Source organism: Haematobia irritans, chromosome 5 (assembly GCF_050003625.1).
Source record: "Haematobia irritans isolate KBUSLIRL chromosome 5, ASM5000362v1, whole genome shotgun sequence".
Lineage (NCBI taxonomy): Eukaryota > Metazoa > Arthropoda > Insecta > Diptera > Muscidae > Haematobia > Haematobia irritans.
The window spans coordinates 101,798,327-101,821,503 of NC_134401.1; the positions used below are offsets into that span (position 1 = coordinate 101,798,327).

The 23,177-nt window shown below is 30.1% G+C and overlaps 1 protein-coding gene across 5 annotated transcripts in view; it reads right to left on the bottom strand.

The window, feature by feature from the left end:
• Nucleotides 1–578: 578 nt before the first annotated feature.
• LOC142238210 (putative ferric-chelate reductase 1 homolog) overlaps nucleotides 579–23,177 on the bottom strand; it is an 87,535-nt gene continuing 64,936 nt past the window's right edge. For 4 of the 5 annotated variants that reach the window (XM_075309788.1, XM_075309789.1, XM_075309791.1 and 1 more), the window contains exons 2-11: nucleotides 15,962–16,408; nucleotides 15,736–15,893; nucleotides 15,351–15,673; nucleotides 15,128–15,282; nucleotides 10,352–10,508; nucleotides 10,056–10,282; nucleotides 9,719–9,962; nucleotides 8,479–8,591; nucleotides 1,204–1,344; nucleotides 579–1,140 (exon numbers count right to left, since the gene is read on the bottom strand). In XM_075309788.1, coding sequence (XP_075165903.1) covers nucleotides 1,006–1,140; nucleotides 1,204–1,344; nucleotides 8,479–8,591; nucleotides 9,719–9,962; nucleotides 10,056–10,282; nucleotides 10,352–10,508; nucleotides 15,128–15,282; nucleotides 15,351–15,673; nucleotides 15,736–15,893; nucleotides 15,962–16,279 — 1,971 coding nt within the window. In that variant the 5' untranslated portion in view covers nucleotides 16,280–16,408 and the 3' untranslated portion in view covers nucleotides 579–1,005. The remainder of the gene's footprint in view (nucleotides 1,141–1,203; nucleotides 1,345–8,478; nucleotides 8,592–9,718; nucleotides 9,963–10,055; nucleotides 10,283–10,351; nucleotides 10,509–15,127; nucleotides 15,283–15,350; nucleotides 15,674–15,735; nucleotides 15,894–15,961; nucleotides 16,409–23,177) is intronic. The other variant, XM_075309792.1, reaches the window with a different exon arrangement.

Genomic DNA, 23,177 nt, shown 5'->3' on the forward strand with positions numbered 1-23,177 from the left:
AAATATTTACTGCTGCGATTATTTATGACACTGTATCACTTTGAGTTTCAAATTTTTCGATAAAATAGTCACAATAAATTGCTATTGTGAATCGAAGAAGCGTCACTTTATCCAAATACAATCTGGCAACATCGGCGCGACTTGCACTGATGAGATGTTCTGGATAGAACACCAGTGCAACGATGTTCTGGATAGCCCATACAAATGTTGCATCCAGTGCAAAAAGAAAACAGCCCTATTATCACATTAAAATTAACCTCCCATAAGTGGACACCTCTCAAATATGGACGAAATAGGCGAACGTGGGTGTACACTTCTGAGTGGTATCGCTGTACTTATACCAAGTTTCAAGTCAATAGCTTGTTTCGTTCGAAAGTTAGCCTGATTTCAACGGATGGACGGACGGATATCGCCATATCGACCACGGCCCAGAATATGTACACTTTATGGGGCCTGAGACCAATATTTCGATGGCTTATAAATGGAATGACAAAGTTAGTATAGGGGGGGAGGGGCCCATCCTGTGGTGTAAATCTAAAACTAGACAGGATCTAATAACAAAACAAAAACCATCAATATGACATCTCTAATTCATTTTCTTTATTAATAATACTTTATAGATAAAATTTTGCTTTTTTTCATAAGGATATTTCTTAATATGCAATGCCTTTGCACTTTTAAATATATAAAAAACATTGTACATGATTTTTCTCAATTTTCTTTTTTTGATTTGTAGACAAATAACAACAATACAAAAAATGTAAAAAAATAAAACAATCAAAAAAATATGTATATAAAGTAGCACAAAAGATGAATTGTTAGAAAAACAAACTACAAAAGTATGGTGGAGCTAATATACGACATAAAACACGTATGGTTGCCATTTACTTTTCAAAAGTAACACTTCCAAATCGGGTCGCTTTAAGCCTCACAGCAGTGTTAGATAGAATTTGAGCCTTGATTGTTATAGTTAGAGAGAGAGAGAAAGAAGGGGAGAGAGAGATTTCAATTCAGTTGCTCTTTCAATTTTTTGAATGCATCTTCGATGGGAGCCAAAGCTACAATCACCAATAAAGCTATAACGAAAAGTATAATGACCACAATATAAACGGCCAATAGACCTTTACGGAATCCGGAAAACTGAAAAAGACAATAATTCCCCAATTATTCATGTTTCTAAAATTTATGTTTCCGTTTACTTACCGGTGCATCCATTTTACGTTCAGTTTTCATATTGTTACGCATGCTATGGTGACCACCCATGTTACCCATTGGAAAATCATTTCCACGTTTCGCCTGTTTCCTATCCGCCGAACAACCTGTAATCTGCATACACAAGAAAATCTATATTAGTGACATAGTATCGCAATGTTCCGCCTACATGGACATATAGGGGAGGGAAATTAGTAGCTAATGATTTATATGGGAAAATTTATTTACTCCTTTGGACATATAGTATAGTACATATATACAAAATTTCATTTTGGATTTGGTTTTCCAATTGAAAATTTACAAGTTTTTTTTATTAAAATTAATTATTAAGGGGTGGGTGGACTCGATGAAATTTTGTTGTGGTACTAGTGTGAGAATTTGCATAGGCCTCGAAATTCGAAATCCATTGGTTAAAAAGACTATCATCAGTTCCATTAGATGGAGTAGATGCAATAGGTTACAAAAGAATAACAATTGAAAAATTGTCAGACAATAAAATGTCAATTTCCTAAGGACAATAACCCTAATAATCAATCAAATTTCTATGCTAATGCCAAAGTATTTAGGAACACTGAGAATTGAGTACCTGACCAGACGTCTCAATTTGACCTTGGAATCACTTATTATACTCGATGTCTGGAAGATGGGTGATTCCACTACTGAAGTCAAACAAAAACTCGAGTAAAGGTGAATTGTACAGACCGTCAGTAGGCAAGACACTTGAATCACTACTCATCCCCATCCTTTTGGAGAATTTCCCAGCTGTCAATCATCAGCATAGATTCCGGGAAATACATAGCACGACGACTGCTTTGCATTTCATTTCAGCATATATTAATAGAGGACTCAATCAGCCCAAGCCCGTTTTATGGAATTTAGTTCCAAGAAGTCGATACCCCGTAGAGTGAAACAGGGATTCCCCAAGTGGGGTGATATCTCCGGCACTGTTCAAACTCTACCTGTCCTCTGTTTTACACCCTCTTGGCGGCGTCGGGATTGTATCATATGTGGACGATTGTACAATCATGGTATCCGGGGCCGTTGTTAATGACATATGCGATCTAATAAATGTCTACCGCGTTGATCTTACCAGAATGAATATAAGAGTCGATAGCGAAATAATACCGACCGTAAATTACACCAAGATGCAGCACTTGGGGTCCAGACCTTTTTGACTACATATAAGGCAATTGGCCGATCAGTGGTAAACTATGCAGTGCCAGTGTGGACCACGGTTGCCACTCGTACCATAAATAATCTACCAAAATTTGGAGAAAATTTTTACCAAACAAAGAAATGTTATTTTGCAAAATTTTATTTCTACAGCAAATTTTGTCAAAATTGATTTCTTTAGAAATTTGTAAAAATTTTATTTCTATAGAAAATATTGTCACAATTTTATTTCTATAGAACATTTTGTCAAAATTTTATTTCTATAGAAAATGTTGTCAAAATTTTATTTCTATAGAAAATATTGTCACAATTTTATTTCTATAGAAAATTTTGTCAAAATTTTATTTCTATAAAAAATTTTGTCAAAATTTTATTTCTATAGAAAATTTTGTCAAAATTGTATTTCTATAGAAAATTTTTTCAAAATTTTATTTCTATAGAAATTTTTTTCAAAATTTTATTTCTATAGAAAACTTTGTCAAAATTTATTTCTATAGAAAATTTTGTCAAAATTTTATTTCTATAGAAAATTTTGTCAAAATTGTATTTCTATAGAAAATTTTGTCCAAATTGTATTTCTATAGAAAATTTTGTCAAAATTTTATTTCTATAGAAAATTTTGTCAAGAATTTTATTTCTATAGAAAATTTTGTCAAAAATTTTATTTCCATAGAAAATTTTGTCAAAATTTTATTTCTATAGAACATTTTGTGAAAATTTTATTTCTATAGAACATTTTGTGAAAATTTTATTTCTATAGAAATTTTTTTCAAAATTTTATTTCTATAGAAAATTTTGTCAAAATTTTATTTCTATAGAAAATTTTGTCAAAATTTTATTTCTATAGAAAATTTTGTCAAAATTTTAAATCTATAAAAATTTTGTCAAAATTTTATATCTATAAAAAATTTTGTCAAAATTTTTTTTCTATAGAAAATTTTGTCAAAATTTTATTTCTATAGAAATATTTGTCGAAATTTTATTTCTATAAAAAATTTTGTCAAAATTTTACTTCTATAGAAAATTTTGGCAAAATTTTATTTCTATAGAAAATTTTGTCAAAATTTTATTTCTATAGAAAATTTTGTCAAAATTTTATTTCTATAGAAAATTTTGTCAAAATTTTATTTCTATACAAAAGTTTGTCAAAATTTTATTTCTATAGAAAATTTTGTGAAAATTTTATTTCTATACACAATTTTGTGAAAATTTTATTTCTATAGAAAATTTTGTCAAAATTTATTTCTATAGAAAATTTTGTCAAAATTTTATTTCTTTAGAAAATTTTGTCAAAATTTTATTTATATAGAAAATTTTGAAAAAATTTTAATTCTATAGAAAATTTTGTCAAAATTTTTTTTTTCTATAGAAAATGTCCAAAATTTTATTTCTATAGAAAATTTTGTCAAAATTTTATTTCCATAGATTTTTTTTCAAAATTTTATTTCTATAGAAAATTTTGTCAAAATTTTATTTCTATAAAAAATTTTGTCAAAATTTTATTTCTATAGCACATTTGGTGAAAATTTTATTTCTATAGAAATTTTTTTCAAAATTTTATTTCTATAGAAAATTTTGTCAAAATTTTATTTCTATAGAAAATTTTGTCAAAATTTTATATCTATAAAAAATGTTGTCAAAATTTTATTTCTATAGAAAATTTTGTCAAAATTTTATTTCTATAAAAAATTTTGTCAAAATTTTACTGCTATAGAAAATTTTGTCAAAATTTTATTTCTATAGAAAATTTTGTCAAAATTTTATTTCTATACAAAATTTTGTCAAAATTTTATTTCTATAGAAAATTTTGTCAAAATTTTATTTCCATACACAATTTTGTGAAAATTTTATTTCTATAGAGAATTTTGTCAAAATTTATTTCTATAGAAAATTTTGTCAAAATTTTATTTCTTTAGAAAATTTTGTCAAAATTTTATTTCCATAGAAAATTTTGTCAAAATTTTATTTATATAGAAAATTTTGTAAAAATTTTAATTCTATAGAAAATTTTGTCAAAATTGTATTTCTATAGAAAATTTTTTCAAAATTTTATTTCTATAGAATTTTTTTTCAAAATTTTATTTCTATAGAAAATTTTGTCAAAATTTTATTTCTATAGAAAATTTTGTCAAAATTTTATTTCTATAAAAAATTTTGTCAAAATTTTATTTCTATAGAACATTTTGTGAAAATTTTATTTCTATAGAAATTTTTTTCAAAATTTTATTTCTATAGAAAATTTTGTCAAAATTTTATTTCTATAGAAAATTTTGTCAAAACTTTATTTCTATAGAAAATTTTGTCAAAATTTTATACCTATCAAAAATTTTGTCAAAATTTTATTTCTATAGAAAATTTTGTCAAAATTTTATTTCTATAAAAAATTTTGTCAAAATTTTACTTCTATAGAAAATTTTGTCAAAATTTTATTTCTATAGAAAACTTTGTCAAAATTTTATTTCTATACAAAATTTTGCCAAATTTTATTTCTATAGAAAATTTTGTCAAAATTTTATTTCTATACACAATTTTGTGAAAATTTTATTTCTATAGAAAATTTTGTCAAAATTTATTTCTATAGAAAATTTTGTCAAAATTTTATTTCTTTAGAAAATTTTGTCAAAATTTTATTTCTATAGAAAATTTTGTCAAAATTTTAAATCTATAAAAATTTTGTCAAAATTTTATATCTATAAAAAATTTTGTCAAAATTTTTTTTCTATAGAAAATTTTGTCAAAATTTTATTTCTATAGAAATATTTGTCGAAATTTTATTTCTATAAAAAATTTTGTCAAAATTTTACTTCTATAGAAAATTTTGGCAAAATTTTATTTCTATAGAAAATTTTGTCAAAATTTTATTTCTATAGAAAATTTTGTCAAAATTTTATTTCTATAGAAAATTTTGTCAAAATTTTATTTCTATACAAAAGTTTGTCAAAATTTTATTTCTATAGAAAATTTTGTGAAAATTTTATTTCTATACACAATTTTGTGAAAATTTTATTTCTATAGAAAATTTTGTCAAAATTTATTTCTATAGAAAATTTTGTCAAAATTTTATTTCTTTAGAAAATTTTGTCAAAATTTTATTTATATAGAAAATTTTGAAAAAATTTTAATTCTATAGAAAATTTTGTCAAAATTTTTTTTTTCTATAGAAAATGTCCAAAATTTTATTTCTATAGAAAATTTTGTCAAAATTTTATTTCCATAGATTTTTTTTCAAAATTTTATTTCTATAGAAAATTTTGTCAAAATTTTATTTCTATAAAAAATTTTGTCAAAATTTTATTTCTATAGCACATTTGGTGAAAATTTTATTTCTATAGAAATTTTTTTCAAAATTTTATTTCTATAGAAAATTTTGTCAAAATTTTATTTCTATAGAAAATTTTGTCAAAATTTTATATCTATAAAAAATGTTGTCAAAATTTTATTTCTATAGAAAATTTTGTCAAAATTTTATTTCTATAAAAAATGTTGTCAAAATTTTACTGCTATAGAAAATTTTGTCAAAATTTTATTTCTATAGAAAATTTTGTCAAAATTTTATTTCTATACAAAATTTTGTCAAAATTTTATTTCTATAGAAAATTTTGTCAAAATTTTATTTCCATACACAATTTTGTGAAAATTTTATTTCTATAGAGAATTTTGTCAAAATTTATTTCTATAGAAAATTTTGTCAAAATTTTATTTCTTTAGAAAATTTTGTCAAAATTTTATTTCCATAGAAAATTTTGTCAAAATTTTATTTATATAGAAAATTTTGTAAAAATTTTAATTCTATAGAAAATTTTGTCAAAATTGTATTTCTATAGAAAATTTTTTCAAAATTTTATTTCTATAGAATTTTTTTTCAAAATTTTATTTCTATAGAAAATTTTGTCAAAATTTTATTTCTATAGAAAATTTTGTCAAAATTTTATTTCTATAAAAAATTTTGTCAAAATTTTATTTCTATAGAACATTTTGTGAAAATTTTATTTCTATAGAAATTTTTTTCAAAATTTTATTTCTATAGAAAATTTTGTCAAAATTTTATTTCTATAGAAAATTTCATCAAAATTTTATTTCTATAGAAAATTTTGTCAAAATTTTATATCTATAGAAAATTTTGTCAAAATTTTATTTCTATAAAAAATTTTGTCAACATTTTATTTCTATAGAAAATTTTGTCAACATTTTATTTCTATAGAAAATTTTGTCAAAATTTTATTTCTATACAAAATTTTGTGAAAATTTTATTTCTATAGAAAATTTTGTCAAAATTTATTTCTATAGAAAATTTTGTCAAAATTTTATTTCTTTAGAAAATTTTGTCAAAATTTTATTTCCATAGAAAATTTTGTCAAAATTTTATTTATATAGAAAATTTTGTAAAAATTTTAAATCTATAGAACATTTTGTCAAAAATTTTTTTTTCTATAGAAAATGTCCAAAATTTTATTTCTATAGAAAATTTTGTCAAAATTTTATTTCCATAGATTTTTTTTTTTCAAAATTTTATTTCTATAGAAAATTTTGTCAAAAATTTTATTTGTATAGAAAATTTTGTCAAGAATTTTATTTCTATAGAAAATTTTGTCAAAAATTTTATTTCCATAGAAAGTTTTGTCAAAAATTTTATTTCTATGGACAATTTTGTTAAAATTTTATTTCAATAGAAAATTTTGTCAAAATTTTATTGCTGTACAAAATTTGTGGATATTTTGCAAAATGTACCAAAACATCAAGTTTCGCTTTGATTTGCTCAACATTTTCCATAAGCAGTACAATTAGTTATATAGTCAATCGTACAAAATTTGGTGGACGTCGGTTCAGATTTAAATATAGATTTACTGAGACCAAAGTTTCATTCCGATTTACGACCAACTAAATTGAAGTTCAAAATTTGTTATAAATTACGAGCTACTGTTTTCTGTGTGATGAAAATCATTATTGATATTTTAGACGATGCAGTCCGCTGACGAAAATTTGTCGGTAGCAGTTTATATCGTGCGAACGACGGCTTCGTTCTCTGTTTCAGAAAACAAGGGCCGCTGTGAGACTATTTATTATGTTTGACGCCGTTCAAGAGTATTCCAAAAGAGTTTCCAATGGATTTCTTAGTAAGACTTCTATGCAATAATGGTATATTAACCTTTTAATATATCAATCTGTTTGTGTATTAAATTAGGGCCATGAGTTAGATCTAAAAGGGCAGGGGCAACTAAAATATGGAATCGTAACTCATGCAAAAATTCGTTAAAATATTAAACTTTATATAAATTTAATTCCGCGACATATTAAGACACTTCTGGTAAAATATTATCCATTTTCATTTGTATAAAAATATATACAATATTTGTAACATGCACTGATTTAAGTTAAGCTAAAAAAATAATTATATACAATTATTTACTATTGAAAGACCTTTTAATATAGGAAATAAAAGGATACAAACTAAAAATATCAAAAAAAAAAAAAAAAAAAACTAGCATCCAGTGCAAAAAGAAATATAAAAATGCTGCTAAGTTAATATCACTGAGTGCAAAACTAGAAATAAATTTGAATGCCTTTACACTTTTTTTGTCGGTTATCGTGAAAATCCCATTTTCGGTGGGCCGGCCGACCCGGTGTTTTCAAGGTCTCAACAACCGGCTTTCGGTTTTTATATTTTCATTGTAAAATTGCCAATTTTACGCAAAATTTACGCAAATGCATATGGTTATTTTAATAAACTGCAATGAAAACACTTCCAAGTAGATGCAACGTATATTCGAATTATCGAATTATTTCTTTCGTTGACAATGAAACTAGAATTTCCTTTGAAAATTACGTGTTTTTATGGAAACCGGTTGAACTGGTTATGCCGGTTAATTGTTTAAAAAAAAAATACCGTTCACCAGTTTTGGAAAAAAGTCCGGGTTTTTAAAACCGAGAAAATCCGACTTTCAAGAAACCCAGTTTTTTTTATCACTTTACTTCCAGTACAACTGAAAGTTTTTTCTCTTATTTTATCAAGATCTTCATTTGATAAAAATCTTTTTTCCGAAACGTTAAAAGAATATCATGAACAATATATATATTTGTACAGAAAATACTTACTGAGAATATTAAATGGACAATAACATGGAATGCCACATAGGCCACCAATATCCAGTCCATCCATTCGGGTAATTCAGCCTTAGTTAATTGCACCGAAAAGAAAATGGTAACAACTGCAAAGAGATTAATATTACAATTTCAAATAATTTTAATATTTTACAGAATGAACATATTTTCAACTCTTCAGGTACACAGAAAAAATATCGCTAAAATTGTTCCAATTACAATTTTAATGGAATTTAAACAAAAAATATTCAAATAAAAATTTAATTGGTTCAACAATTTTTTAAATTGAAACAAAAATTAATTGTATCAATTAATTTTTAATTGGAACAATTAATTTTTTAATTGACTTTGGTAATAGATACTTTTATTTCTATGATTGAACATTGGACATTTCAATTAAAAATTAATTGGATCACTTAATTTTGTGATTTAAAAAAAATATCACAAAAATTTGTGCAATTAAAATTTTAATTGCATTTTTAAAAATAAATTTATTAATTAAAAATTTAATTGGTTCAACGAATTTTTTAATTGAAATAAAAATTAATCACAAAAATTTATTGTATCAAATAATTTTTAATTGGAACAATTAATTTTTTAGTTGACTTTGTTGATAGATACTATCATTCCTGTGATTGAAGGCATTTCAATTAAAAGTTAATTGGATCAATTAATTTCATGATTGAAGACAAACAATAATTTCTTTTTGTGTACTCTGAGGGAAAGTCAAAGATATCTACAGCCCTTTTATATAAAAACAATTTTTAACTTTTATAAGGATTTGTCATTTACAGTGTAAAAAGAAATATTTTTAGGTACCTTGGGGCAAGTAGAGGTTTCAGTATACAGTAAACATTTTCCAATTACAATTTTAATAGAAGTTGAAAAAATAGTTAATTATTTAATTGCTTCAAATATTTTGTAATCAAACCAAAAATATAAAATTAATTGGATCAATTATTTTTTTAATTGGATAAATTTAAATGTCAATTTTTTTAATATCAATATTAATTGATATTATCATTTTCGTGATTGAAATCAAAAATATTTTTTATATAAAATATATAATTGAATCGAATTCGAGTAATAATCAATTTTTGTTGGATGATATTCCTTCAGCTAATAATCAGTAATATTCGACACATTCCTTTGATTGAAAAATCCTTACAAAATGAATAGACTATTTTCATAAAATAAAGTGTCAATTTCATGTCCGATTCTTATGTCAACTTACTGGCCAACAAATGGGCCAAATTGCCACCCAGCCAATGAGCCCAATTGAAATAGGGACGATTTTTAGAGTTTGGTGCTGGTCTAAATAGAGCACCAATAGGTTGTATGAAACACAATGCGGTGGTAATAACACCTAAAATAGCATGGGGATTTTGTTCACTGGACCATGCTCCGATTTCCACAAATATAATCACAAAGGCAGCTATTGTCAAAGACCAGGTGGTTACCATGCAAATGCGATGCCACTGAAATGTAGAAAAAAAAAACAAATTACATTATTATCTCCCTCTTTCTGTGACTTTAAAAATTTCTTCCTCTCCTATATTTGTGGTACTTACCGCAAACCATTGATCCTTGCCACATAATTGACTGCCAACCCAGGTTTGTTTGAAGTAGCGCGCAAAGATAATACCCAACGATGTGGTACCTATCCAAGCAGCAATCATGAAACATCCATGCAATCTTAAAAGTAATTTAGAAGCGCCTCCCAAATCAGCTAACTCAGCCAAGTTAATAGCTTTGTCGGATGGAATACGACCAATATCATGATAACCAACACTATTTTCTGTAAAAATTTAGAAAAAATATGGCAATTAAATTTAGCTATCCTGGATATCTGATCACAAATACTAACCTTTTAATCCTGTACCAGCAGCCAAAAGTAAATAGTATTTGTTATTGATCAAATCAAAGGTTCTATCGGGCACCTGAACCATGGGATCACGTTCCACTTTACAGTAGATAACACCATTAATTACGGAACTTTCAATTAAACGAGCACTATTTTGAGACTGAAAAAGAAAAGAAAGAAGAGTTTGTTAAAAACTTTCTAAAGACCATTGCAAAGATAATGTAGTGTTAAGGGGTATCTTTGTCAGTAAAGCGCTAGAGGTCTCTGCTAACACGAAGTTTGCATCGACGTGGCTCTCATCTATTTTGCCATTTGCGCCAAAATATATTATCGGCAGTGCCGACTGTAGGGATGATTTTCAGGAATAAGTTGAAGAGAGAATGCAAGAGATGTATACCAACCGGTTTTATCGCCGACATCCGTCCGAATCTCTCTCCATGATGAGATTAACAGATAAGAGAGACGAGATCCGGAAAGAAACCCCAGCTAATCCCTAGTCCCGATCCACCGGCATGTAGCCACCTATCAACGAGAGATGTGCTACAAGCATTTGTCCTATCTTAAATCGAAAAGGTTATGGTCAACGATTTGGCGTAAGGATGATACCCGTATGGGGGACGCCTTCTTCAGGCAATTTGTCGAGCACTCCCAGAGCACAAATCTTGGAAGCAGAAGGCAAAGACATGTTTTCCGAGCAGGAGTATGTACTCTATGTGCTAAAGAACGTCAAAATTCCCACCGCAATTGGTCCATGTGGTTTCGCTATGAATTTCTCCATGGAAGCATCAAGGTTGACAGATAAGAGGTACGAGATCCGGAAAGAAAACCCAGCTGATCCCAGGATTCCGAGTTTCGCTTGGGTGCCTTATAGCCACCCATAAGCGAGAGAAGTTGCCCAAGCAATTTGTAGGAGTCCGATCTTGTATCCAAACGGTTGCGGTCGGCAATTCGGAACCTCTCGAACCCCAAACTGAAAGACAACATTTCCATATCGCTTTTGGAAGCAAAGACCGAAGGATGATACCCGTATGGCGGATGCCTTCTGCAGGCAATTTGTCGAGCACTCCCAGAGCACAAATCTTGGAAGCAGAAGGCAAAGACATGTTTTCCGAGCAAGAGTATGTACTCTATGTGCTAAAGAACGTCAAAATTATCACCGCAATTGGCCCAGGTGGTTCGTCCACGAAATTCTCCATGGAATTATCTACGTTGACAGATAAGAGGGGCGAGATCCGGAAAGAAAAGCCAGCTGATCCCAGGATTCGGAGTTACGCTCGGGAGGCGTATAGCCACCCATAAGAGAGAGAAGTTGCCCAAGCAATTTGTAGGTGTCCGATCTTGTATCGAAACGGTTGTGGTCGGCGATTCGGAACCTATCGTGATAAATGTGATAAAGGCCGTCAAAATTTCCACCGCAATTGGTCTATGTGGTTTCGCTACGAATTTCTCCATGGAAGCATTAAGGTTGACAGATAAGAGGGACGAGATCCGGAAAAAAACCCAGATGATCCCAATATTCCGAGTTTCGCTCGAGTGGCTTATAGCCACCCATAAGCGAGAGAAGTTGCCCAAGCAATTTGTAGGTGTCCGATCTTGTATCTAAACGGTTGTGGCCGGCGATTCGGAACCTTTCGAAACCCAAACTGAAAGACAACATTTCCATATCGCTTTGGGAGGGAAAGACCGAAGGATGATACCCGTATGGCCGATGCCTTCTGCAGGCAATTTGTCGAGCACTCCCAAAGCACAAATCTTGGAAGCAGAAGGCAAAGACATGTTTTCCGAGCAAGAGTATGTACTCTATGTGCTAAAGAACGTCAAAATTATCACCGCAATTGGCCCAGGTGGTTCGTCCACGAAATTCTCCATGGAATTATCTACGTTGACAGATAAGAGGGACGAGATCCGGAAAGAAAAGCCAGCTGATCCCAGGATTCGGAGTTACGCTCGGGAGGCGTATAGCCACCCATAAGAGAGAGAAGTTGCCCAAGCAATTTGTAGGTGTCCGATCTTGTATCGAAACGGTTGTGGTCGGCGATTCGGAACCTATCGTGATAAATGTGATAAAGGCCGTCAAAATTTCCACCGCAATTGGTCTATGTGGTTTCGCTACGAATTTCTCCATGGAAGCATTAAGGTTGACAGATAAGAGGGACGAGATCTGGAAAAAACCCAGATGATCCCAATATTCCGAGTTTCGCTCGAGTGGCTTATAGCCACCCATAAGCGAGAGAAGTTGCCCAAGCAATTTGTAGGAGTCCGATCTTGTGTCTAAACGGTTGTGGCCGGCGATTCGGAACCTTTCGAAACCCAAACTGAAAGACAACATTTCCATATCGCTTTGGGAGGGAAAGACCGAAGAATGATACCCGTATGGCCGATGCCTTCTGCAGGCAATTTGTTGAGCACTCCCAGAGCACAAATCTTGGAAGCAGAAGGCAAAGGCATGTTTTCCGAGCAGGAGTATGTACTCTATGTGCTAAAGAACGTCAAAATTCTCACCGCAATTGGCCCAGGTGGTTCGTCTACGAATTTCTCCATGGAATCATCAAGGTTGACAAATAAGAGGGACGAGATCCAGAAAGAAAACCTAGCTGATCCCAGGATTCCGTGTTACGCTCGGGAGGCTTATATCCACCCATAAGAGAGAGAGAGAGAAGTGGCAAAAGCCTTTGTAGGTGTCTGATCTTGGATCAAAAAGGTTGTGGTTAACGATTTGCAATCCCTCAAACCGATTTGTCGAGAATCACCAGGCCACGAATCGTGGAAGCAGAAGGCCAAGTCATGTCTTCCGTGCAGCAGTGTGTACTATTGGTGAAAATTTCCACCGCAATTAGCCCAGGTGGTTTGGCTTCGAAGATGTTGAAACACAAATACCTTTAATGTTTGCCTCATCACCTACAAAATGCGAGATATCTGAAAAATAGGGAAGGTTGTTCCGGTTCTGAAACCACGAAAACTGGCACAGCTTGGAGACTCGTATCGGTCCATTACTATGTTTTCCACGTTAGAAAGATTCTCGAAACAAGTTTATTGGCATACTACCCAGAACGCCGAATGCAACCAGCTGCGTTGTGTGAACATTGCGTTGTGTGAATAAAATGCCAATATTTCAGATGAATTGAATAGTAAAAGGCCGCATACACGTACGTTAGATTATCGTAGCATTGGATCTGTCCAAAACGTTTGATATGTTAGAAGGAACCACACCATCTTCTTAAGGGTTATAAACATTCCTCCCTAACAATCTTAAGAGATGGTTGGCGAGGTATATGACTGTTGGTACGTGGAATTTAGAGGGAAACTATCTTCGGTCAGGTGGAACAAATAAGGCCTACCTCAAAGCGGTCTACTCTTCCCCATCCTTCTAAACTTTAGTGTGTCAGGAGCACTTCTTCCACCACCAGGTTTTCCTCTGATAACCTATGCGGACGAATGTTCCATAATTACATCAGGTAGAGACATCAAGAAGCTTGAAGTGAGGATTAATGAATACCTTCCTGCACTTAGGGACTTCTTTGTCAACAGGAATCTGAAACTTTCTGTCCCGAATTCGACGGTAACCAACAGTGTGGACCAAAGAGGTGAACCTATAGCATGAATTCCACTTAAATGACCAGAGCATTCTCACATGCAAGGAGCCCAAGATCCTTGGTGAGACGTTTGTTTGATACTTGTTCCTCCTTGGAAATCATGCGGAAATGGTTGCTAAAAACGTTGGGAGTAGAAATAAGATACTGCATGCATTGGCTAGTAGCACTTGGGGGAAATATAGAGATACGATTCAAACGACCTATGAATAGATTGGTTGTCCCCGTTTTGTTTCGACTCCCAATATAAACGAGATCCAATGGAGAAATCTTCAAACGGTGCAGAATGGTGGATTGTCACTGGGTATCACTCCAAGACACAGACAGCTTGAGTCCAAAATACTGTTAGTGAGGCAATACTGTGATCAAACAAAGTGGCAAACCATGCACATCCAGGAGGAAACCATCTGAACGAGCCAGGGTCATCATGGTTCAACGTCAGAAAATACTTGCAATCACTTAATCATCTGATTTGCGATGACAGTGATGAGGGAACAAGGGCGACTTGGAGGTCGTGCACAAAGCAACGGTTCGGTAGGTAATATCTTCCTACGAGTACAGCGTTGTGCTGGGTTGAAGACCGCCACTTGTCAGCTATGACGCGATACAACCAGAGATCAGATTGATGCTATCCCAGCTACAATGAGGCATTTCAATATACCAGTTCCCTCTCTCTTCCCATTCAAGATGTCAGCCCCAGTTATGGACGTTCACTTGACATCACGAGGCATCTCTTTGCCTCTCTTTCGGACCCCACTTATCTGACACCTACTTCACTCTGGACTTTTCTACTTTATAAATAAATTTTGCCACGACAATATCTACCAGCGTTGCCATTTTGGTCCGATCGGATCAAAATTGGCCCAAAAAATTTGTAATTTTTAAATTTGGTCCGATGGTCCGACCAAACGAAATGATAATGGGCCCATTATGGCCCATTATCATAAAATCGGTCTTCGATCTCCTGATTTTTAAGACATTTTTCTTCGAAATTGCAAATTTGGTCCGCTGGAGGGAATTTTGGTCCGATTTCGGAAAAAAATTATACAAATTAATTATACAACTTCGTTGTGACAACGCTGATTTCTACTCATAGCTCTCTACACCATGACATTTACTCTCTCAAGAAAAAAGAGGTTTACATACTAAATTTTCTTTCACCATTACAAGTACAGTGTTGCCAACTTACCACATCAGCACGATTAGCGCCATAATTCTTGGGAGGCGCTGAAGTCAATGAACTAAACATGGATACTTTACCATTTTGTGGAACACATTCAATGGTCAAATCGTTACCCATTTTATTGTCTTCTGATAAACCCAAAGCTATATACGCAGCATCTTCTACAATATTAAAAAGGAATATTGCAAAAAAGTTAATTGTTTCTAGAATGTAATTTTTTAAAACTTACTTGCTTTTGATTTCAATTCAAATTCGTATATATTGCCCCTGACTTTAATGGCCGATACAAAATCACAAGATTTACTAGCAACACAACCATCTTTGTTGCCAAAACAATTCTTACTAGTTCCACAACCTTCATAGAAGGGATCATCGGGTGTGGCAGCAGCAGGTGGTGGAACATATTCAGGCACATATGTTGGTCGAGTATTGGGTGTGTAACTTGGTCTGGGTGTAGTGGGACCAACAGGAGCCGCAGCACGTTTCACCACACGGACAGGGGCTGAGGGTACACCAACCCAGAAAGTATCATAGCTTTGAGCCACTGTAGAACTGTAAAAACACAATGCAAACAATTAACATTTGCCTAAAAATTGAAATAAAGGCTCAAATACTTGAAAACAATTTCTCCTTCGAAATCCACGGGAGATTGCCACTCCAAACTAATTTGTCTTTTGGGTGTAGTACTGGAATGTGTAACCGAGTTACCCACCGAATATTCACAGTTCATCAATTTCGATAAACCATCTTCAGAGGGATTAAATTGACCTACCTTTAAGAGATAAAAAAGATCAAGATTAGCTCGATGTAAATAAGGGATACCAACTACGATTAACTAACAATTTGGTTTGGTGGACTTGTACTGCGGGCCTGTAACATAAAACCACCATATGTTAAATCATTGGGTACCCCCACAATATCAACGCGCAGCGTTTGTCCCTGACCTATGGTGGCTGCCGAAGTCTCTATTCGAAATGGGGGCGCTGTATTTGCTGGAGCTATACCTTGAGCATGAAATGGTAACATTGTGTCACACACCGTTTCCGGTGCACCCTGAGGCAATGTGGTGATTTGTGGCATCCATGAGGATAAATGCAATAAGACAATATAGGTGGCGGTTGTTGTTTTTAAAATTCTATTACTTTTGTAATGAGTCATGGTTGGTGTTGCTTGTGAATTCTGAAAGTTGAGTTTGGCGGTTCTTTCAATTTTAATTAAATGAATGTGTCATGAAGTTTTTTTTGTCGGAGGTTGATGATGTACTTTCTGTTTCTGTTGTTGGGAAATCTGTAATGAAAAGATAAGAAATCAATGAATAAGGATTCAAATATGGCTAGAAACAGCAACCTGTAGTGTAAACAGGCAACAATATCACCAAAATATTTCTAACTAAGAAGATTAACTGATAGAATTAACTTCTTATCAATTTTAAAATTAAAAATTTTATTTCTATAGAAAATTTTGTTAAAATTTTATTTCTATAGAAAATTTTGTTAAAATTTTATTCCTATAGAAAATTTTGTCAAAATTTTATTTCTATAGAAAATTTTGTCAAAATTTTATTTCTATAGAAAATTTTGTCAAAATTTTATTTCTATAGAAAATTTTGTTAAAATTTTATTTCTATTGAAAATTTTGTTAAAATTTTATTTCTAAAGAAAATTTTGTCAAATTTTATTTCTATAGAAAAATTTGTCAAAATTTTATTTCTGTAGAAAATTTTGTCAAAATTTTATTTCTAAAGAAAATTTTGTCAAAATTTTATGTCTATAAATAGTTTTGTCAAGATTTTATTTCTATAGAAAATTTTGTTTAAATTTTATTTCTATCGAAAATTTTGTTAAAATTTTATTTCTATTGAAAATTTTGTCAAAATTTTATTTCAATAGAAAATTTTGTAAAAATTTTATTTCTATACAAAAATTTTATACCTATCGAAAATGTTGTCAAAATTTTATTTCAATAGAAAATGTCTAATGTCTATCGAAAATTTTGTTAAAATTTTATATCTATAGAAAATTTTGTCAAAAATTTTTTTTCTGTTGAAAATTTTGTCAAACTTTTATTTCTATAGAAAATTTTGTCAAAATTATATTTCTAAAGAAAATTTTGTCAAAAATTTATTTCTAAAGAAAATTTTGTCAAAATTTTATTTCAAGAGAAAATTTTGTCAAAATTTTATTTCAAGAGAAAATTTTGTCAAAATTTTATTTCAAGAGAAAATTTTGTCAAAATTTTATTTCTATAGAAAATTTTGTCAAAATTTTATATCTATAGAAAATTTTGTTGTTGTTTTTGATTTCAGCTTAAAACCATGCACTGACTACTACAACACAGAAAATAACATTATAATTTTTGAGCTAACAATAAATTGTTGTTACATAAAATTTTTAAGTTCAACAACATTTTTGTTATTATAACAAAATGTTTGTTGATACAACAAAAGTGGTTGCTAAAGTCACTAAAATCGTAATTGTATTTACAAATTACGTTGTTAGCTCAAATTTAAACATTATTTTAATTGTATTGACAATCAAATTAATTGAATTTTTTTTGAGTGAAGTGTAGCTTAACCAACAGAGGAACAGAATTTTGTCAAAATTTTATTTCTATAGAAAATTTTGTCAAAATTTTATTTCAATAGAAAATATCTAATGTCTATAGCCAAAATTTTATATCTATAGAAAAGTTTGTCAAAATTTTTTTTCTATTGAAAATGTTGTCAAAATTTTATTTCTATAGAAAATTTTGTCAAAATTTTATTTCTAAAGAAAATTTTGTCAAAAATTTATTTCTATAGAAAATTTTCCCAAAATTTTATTTCTATAGAAAATTATGTCAAAATGTTATATCTATAGAAAATTTTATCAAAATTTTATTTCTATCGAAAATTTTTGTCAACAATTTATTTCTATAGACAATTTTTTCAACATTTTATTTCTATCGAAAATTTTGTCAAAATTTTATTTCTATCGAAAATTTTGTCAAAAATTTATACCTAAAGAAAATTTTGTCAAAATTTTATTTCAAAAGAAAATTTTGTCAAAATTTTATTTCAAAAGAAAATTTTGTCAAAATTTTATTTCTATACCAAATTTTGTCAACATTTTATATCTATAGAAAATTTTGTTGTTGTTTTTGATTTCAGCTTAAAACCATGCACTGACTAAACTACAAGTGTAGCTTAACCAACAGAGGAAGAGAATTTTGTCAAAATTGTATTTCAATAGAAAATGTCTAATGTCTATAGAAAAAATTTTATATCTATAGAAAATTTTGTCAAAATTTTTTTTCTATTGAAAATGTTGTCAAAATTTTATTTCTAAAGAAAATGTTGTCAACAATTTATTTCTATAGAAAATTTTATCACAATTTTATTTCTATCGAAAATTTAGTCAAAATTTTATTTCTATTGAAAATTTTTGTCAACATTTTATTTCTATAGAAAATTTTGTCAAAATTTTATTTCTATAAAATATTTTATCACAATTTTATTTCTATAGAAAATTTTGTCAAAATTTTATTTCTATAGAAAATTTTGTCAAAATTTTATTTCTATAGAAAATTTTGTCAAAATTTTATTTCTAAAGAAAATTTTGTCAAAAATTTATTTCTAAAGAAAATTTTGTCAAAATTGTATTTCCATAGAAAATTTTGTCAAAGATTTAATTTCTACAGAAAATTTTGTTAAAATTTCTGTCAAGGTGGGTTCTATTTTTTTGCGCTAGCAGTTTACCTATTAGTCCCGGTAGCCCATGATCAATGTTTAAAATTGATCAAATTAGTAGCTGTGTTTGTATTCCCTTTTTCAACAACAAAAATCTACAGTATTATAATTCTTTTCAGTTGCTTTTTTACTATTTGAATAACCTATCCATTGAATTGAAAATTCTCCATTTAGGTCACCATAGACAATTAAACATAATCCATTAAGACATCTGTATAAACAACTCTAGAAAAAAAAATAACTACACCTGCATAAAAATAAACCAATGCGTATTATATCAATAAAATGTGTGAACTGCTCTGCTATAAAATATCAATTTATAAATTATTTGTATTTTTGAAAGGTTAAAGCCCTGAAAAAAGTGAGTGTACCGACATAAATCACACAAGCTCAGATATAGCACATAAAATTGTGTTTTTTTTTAGCTTTGATCTTAACCTTGATTTGATCATTCAATACAATTTAATTATACTTTAATCATTTTACATTTATAATTTATGTAATGCCTCCTCCTTACCCCCCGAATCAAAGTGGTATGGGGTGGTATATGAAATCAAAATCACCGCTAACCACATGAGAATGATCCACAGCTGTGCGGTATTTGAAAGACAAGATATATTCCATTTTTATAATGCATGGTATGATTCATTTATTACGAATAATTTAATCTAGATTAATTGTTTACGACACAATTAATGGCGATCTTAAGAAGTGATTGTACCATTAATCAAGGAACTAAATAGTTCCTGTTCCAAAAAATATATGTCATTGTTAGAAAAAGCAAAGTTATATATGAAGAAAAGTGATCACTAGTTTGAGTCAATGGAAGAATTTCATATACACCCAGAGAAATGATTGGTTGGAATTCGAGTATGATAACAAATTGATAGTGGAGTCGCACAATTTTTTGATTGTATGGAATAATTGTTAGTTATGTCTGTTGTTTGATGGAGTTTAGAACCAAAAAGCAATTGAGGGTGCATTTCAGTAATGACACATTGAATATTGGTTTCCAAAGCGTCAATCGTTGCTGGTTTATCCACGTAAACCAACGACTTCAGGTATCACCACAATAAATAATCGAGTGACGTCCAATCAAACGAATGCGAAGGCCAATTCACCGGTTCATTTCTTTGTTGTCGCTCAAATGTTCTTTTAAAAAGTCCATTGTTTCGCCCGCATTATGACAAGTGACACCAAGCTGTAGAAACCACACTTCATTTACATCCATATCTTGAAGTTTTGACAACAAAAATTCATTGATCATGATTCTGTATCGATTTCCATTTACGGTTAGAAATAAAAACCGATGATTTCACCAGCCCCATAAAAAACACCCTTTATAAGGCACCCTACAAATTTAAACACACAAAAAAAAACTGATTCATTCATGACATTAATTGATCCAATTAATTTTTTAATTCAAATCAAATTGAATTAATTAAAAGTCTTCAATCACAAAAATTATAGTATCACAGTTTTAATTAGGCATAAAAATACTTGATTAAAAAAATAATTGATTTCTTTAGCAAATAGTAATTATTATTTTTTAACAGATTCAATTAAAAATTTAATTGATGTTAATTGGAAAACTCAATTAATTTTTTTTAATTAACAAGTATATACAGCAATAAGTTCGACCGGGCCGAATCTTAGATACCCACCACCATGAATCAAATAAAATAGTTTACTTTGAAAACTCTTCGTCGTAGCGGGTTTCTTGATAATATATACAATTTTTGGGGGTTTGATGACAAATTTTCTCCCAAGCAAATCAATTCAACCAGAGTCTATCTATGAAGACTAGATCAGATTCTGGATTTATGAGATCAATTTTGTTTGAGTTTTAGAGAAACCATAAACATATCGTGTATATGATGAAATAACGCCTTGATTTGAAATCTTTAATCTGTAGATTTTTTCTGCCATTATTTACATGAATACTATGGAAATTTTACTTTCAGTTTCAAGCAATATTCATGATCAGTGCGCCTGTTATACCCTGAAAGAAGTGTTTTCTTTCTGAGGAACCAAATTTTGGACAAAGTTTTCGTTTTACACAAATTTTGGAGACAATCGTTGAATCGCTTATTAAAAATTCGGATTAGTTTGCTCTAAACGAAAATACTGTATACGAAAGGGATATTTCGTTTGTCTAAAATTTCATTCCGGAAAATATTTTTTTCTTTGGCTGTACCCTCAAGGAGTTAAATCGGTCTATATCGATGCCTTACCAAACGGACCGGTAAAAATAAATGCAATAAAGATTTTCCATTCCAGTATATTTACATTTTTGTGCAAATCGAATAAAAACTACGGTTTCTAGAAGCCCAAGGAGATAATATCGTCTCTTTCGGGAGATCGGTCTATATACAATCCCACGAATAAAAATCGGGAGATCGGTCTATATGGCGGCTATACCAAAAACATGGACCGATACGGACCATTTTCGACACACCACTTTATGGTCCTAAAATACCTCTAGATTTTCAATTTCAGGCAAATCGGATAGTAAATACAGTTTCTAGAAGCCTAAGGAGTAAAATGGGGAGATCGGTCTATATGGAGGCTATACCAAAACATGGACCGATACACCCCATTTTCGGCACACCTCTTTAAGGTCCAAAAATACTTTCAGATTTTCAATTTCAGGCAAATCGGATAGAAAATACAGTTTATAGAAGCCCACGAATAACAAGTATATACGGCCGTAAGTTCGGCCAGGCCGAAGCTTATGTACCCTCCATCATGGATTGCGTAGAAACTTCTTCTAAACACTGCCATCCAGAATCGAATTACTTAAGTTGCGGTAACGCTTGCCGATGGCAAGGTATCTTAAAACCTCCTAACATCATCTTCTAAATTGTATGTAAGTCCATACGTGGTATATATTAAATCAAAAAAGATCGATCCAATACGTATATAATTCAGTTTGACAAAGTAGACATAAAAATTTGACAAAAATTTCTACAGAAATAAAATTTTAGCAAAATTTTCTTTTTTTTTGACAAAATTTTCTATAGAAATAAAATCTTGGTCAATTATTTTTGGCTCGAGTGGCAACCATGATTATGAAGCGAATAAAATTTGAACAAAATTTTCTATACACAGAGAATACAGATTGGTTGTGATAACCGAATTTATTGCCAACCTCCTTTTGGCAGTTGCACCAACTATCAGTTGGCAGTTGTGTCACCCGACAAATTCGGTCGACTCAATCGAATTACGGGAACTCCAACTAATACTATATATGGAGTTGGTTGTATCAGACGATGGAATTTTTCGTTGTTCTCTTCATTTGGTTGTGTCACCCATCCCCAATTACAAATTAATTTCATTTAAATTTTATTTTTTTATTTGGTTTAAATACGTTTAAATATTTGTATTAAAGATGTATAGCTAAATACAATGTATGATAACAATTAATGTCCTTAAAATGTTTTGGCGGTTGGGCAAACAAAATTTAATACACATTCCATTATGACCTTCAGTTGAAAGTCGACTTTTTTAAATATTAAAATGCATAAAAATGGATCCGTATTACTAGTTTTTGCATATAAGTTATTTTTGGTCGCTATAAGTTATTTTGGTCTGTGCCTACAGACACGTTTGGACAAGCAAGCCAATTTTGAAGCCACAAGTGATGAACTTCTTCTTATTGCTGAGTGCGTCCCGATAGTGTGTTAGGCATTATGAAAAATAATCTGGCCCATGGCCCTTTGTATCCACTTGGGTCTGTTGTACAACGTTGACATATTGGATTATTGTTTAAAAATAAAACAAATAAGATTAGTTAGATCTTGGTGCACTCATGTTTATATAAACAGTTCAGAACCTACCAATTTATTCACAATGACATCTCTGTGAGGTTCCAAGTACACAAAGCATCCTGGAGATATGTCATTAAATCCGATTGGGGTACGTATGATTTTTATGCCCTATAATATACCCAACATAAATGATCCACTCCTATATCGTTACGTATCTTTTACTTACGTCGTCAAAATAATGCTTTGAACAATATTGTGGATGCCACTTTGTAGCGCTTTAAAAATCGTCATTAGTTACGTTTAATTGAAAAACAAACAAAAAAATATCTTCTTTGAGAACCAAGTAATTAAAAAAAATTGAAGTGACATTTAAAAATATTTCAAATAGGATTCGGTTGTGAATACTGTATGTCAGTTCTGATTGCTAAATGGCAGTTACGAAATTTATTTAAAGTTGGTTGTGCCAACAGAATTCGAAACAAATGCTTCAAAATATATAGATTTTGTTGCTTCAACCATTTGTCTTGTATCACAAACGAAATTCTATTGAAATGATTGC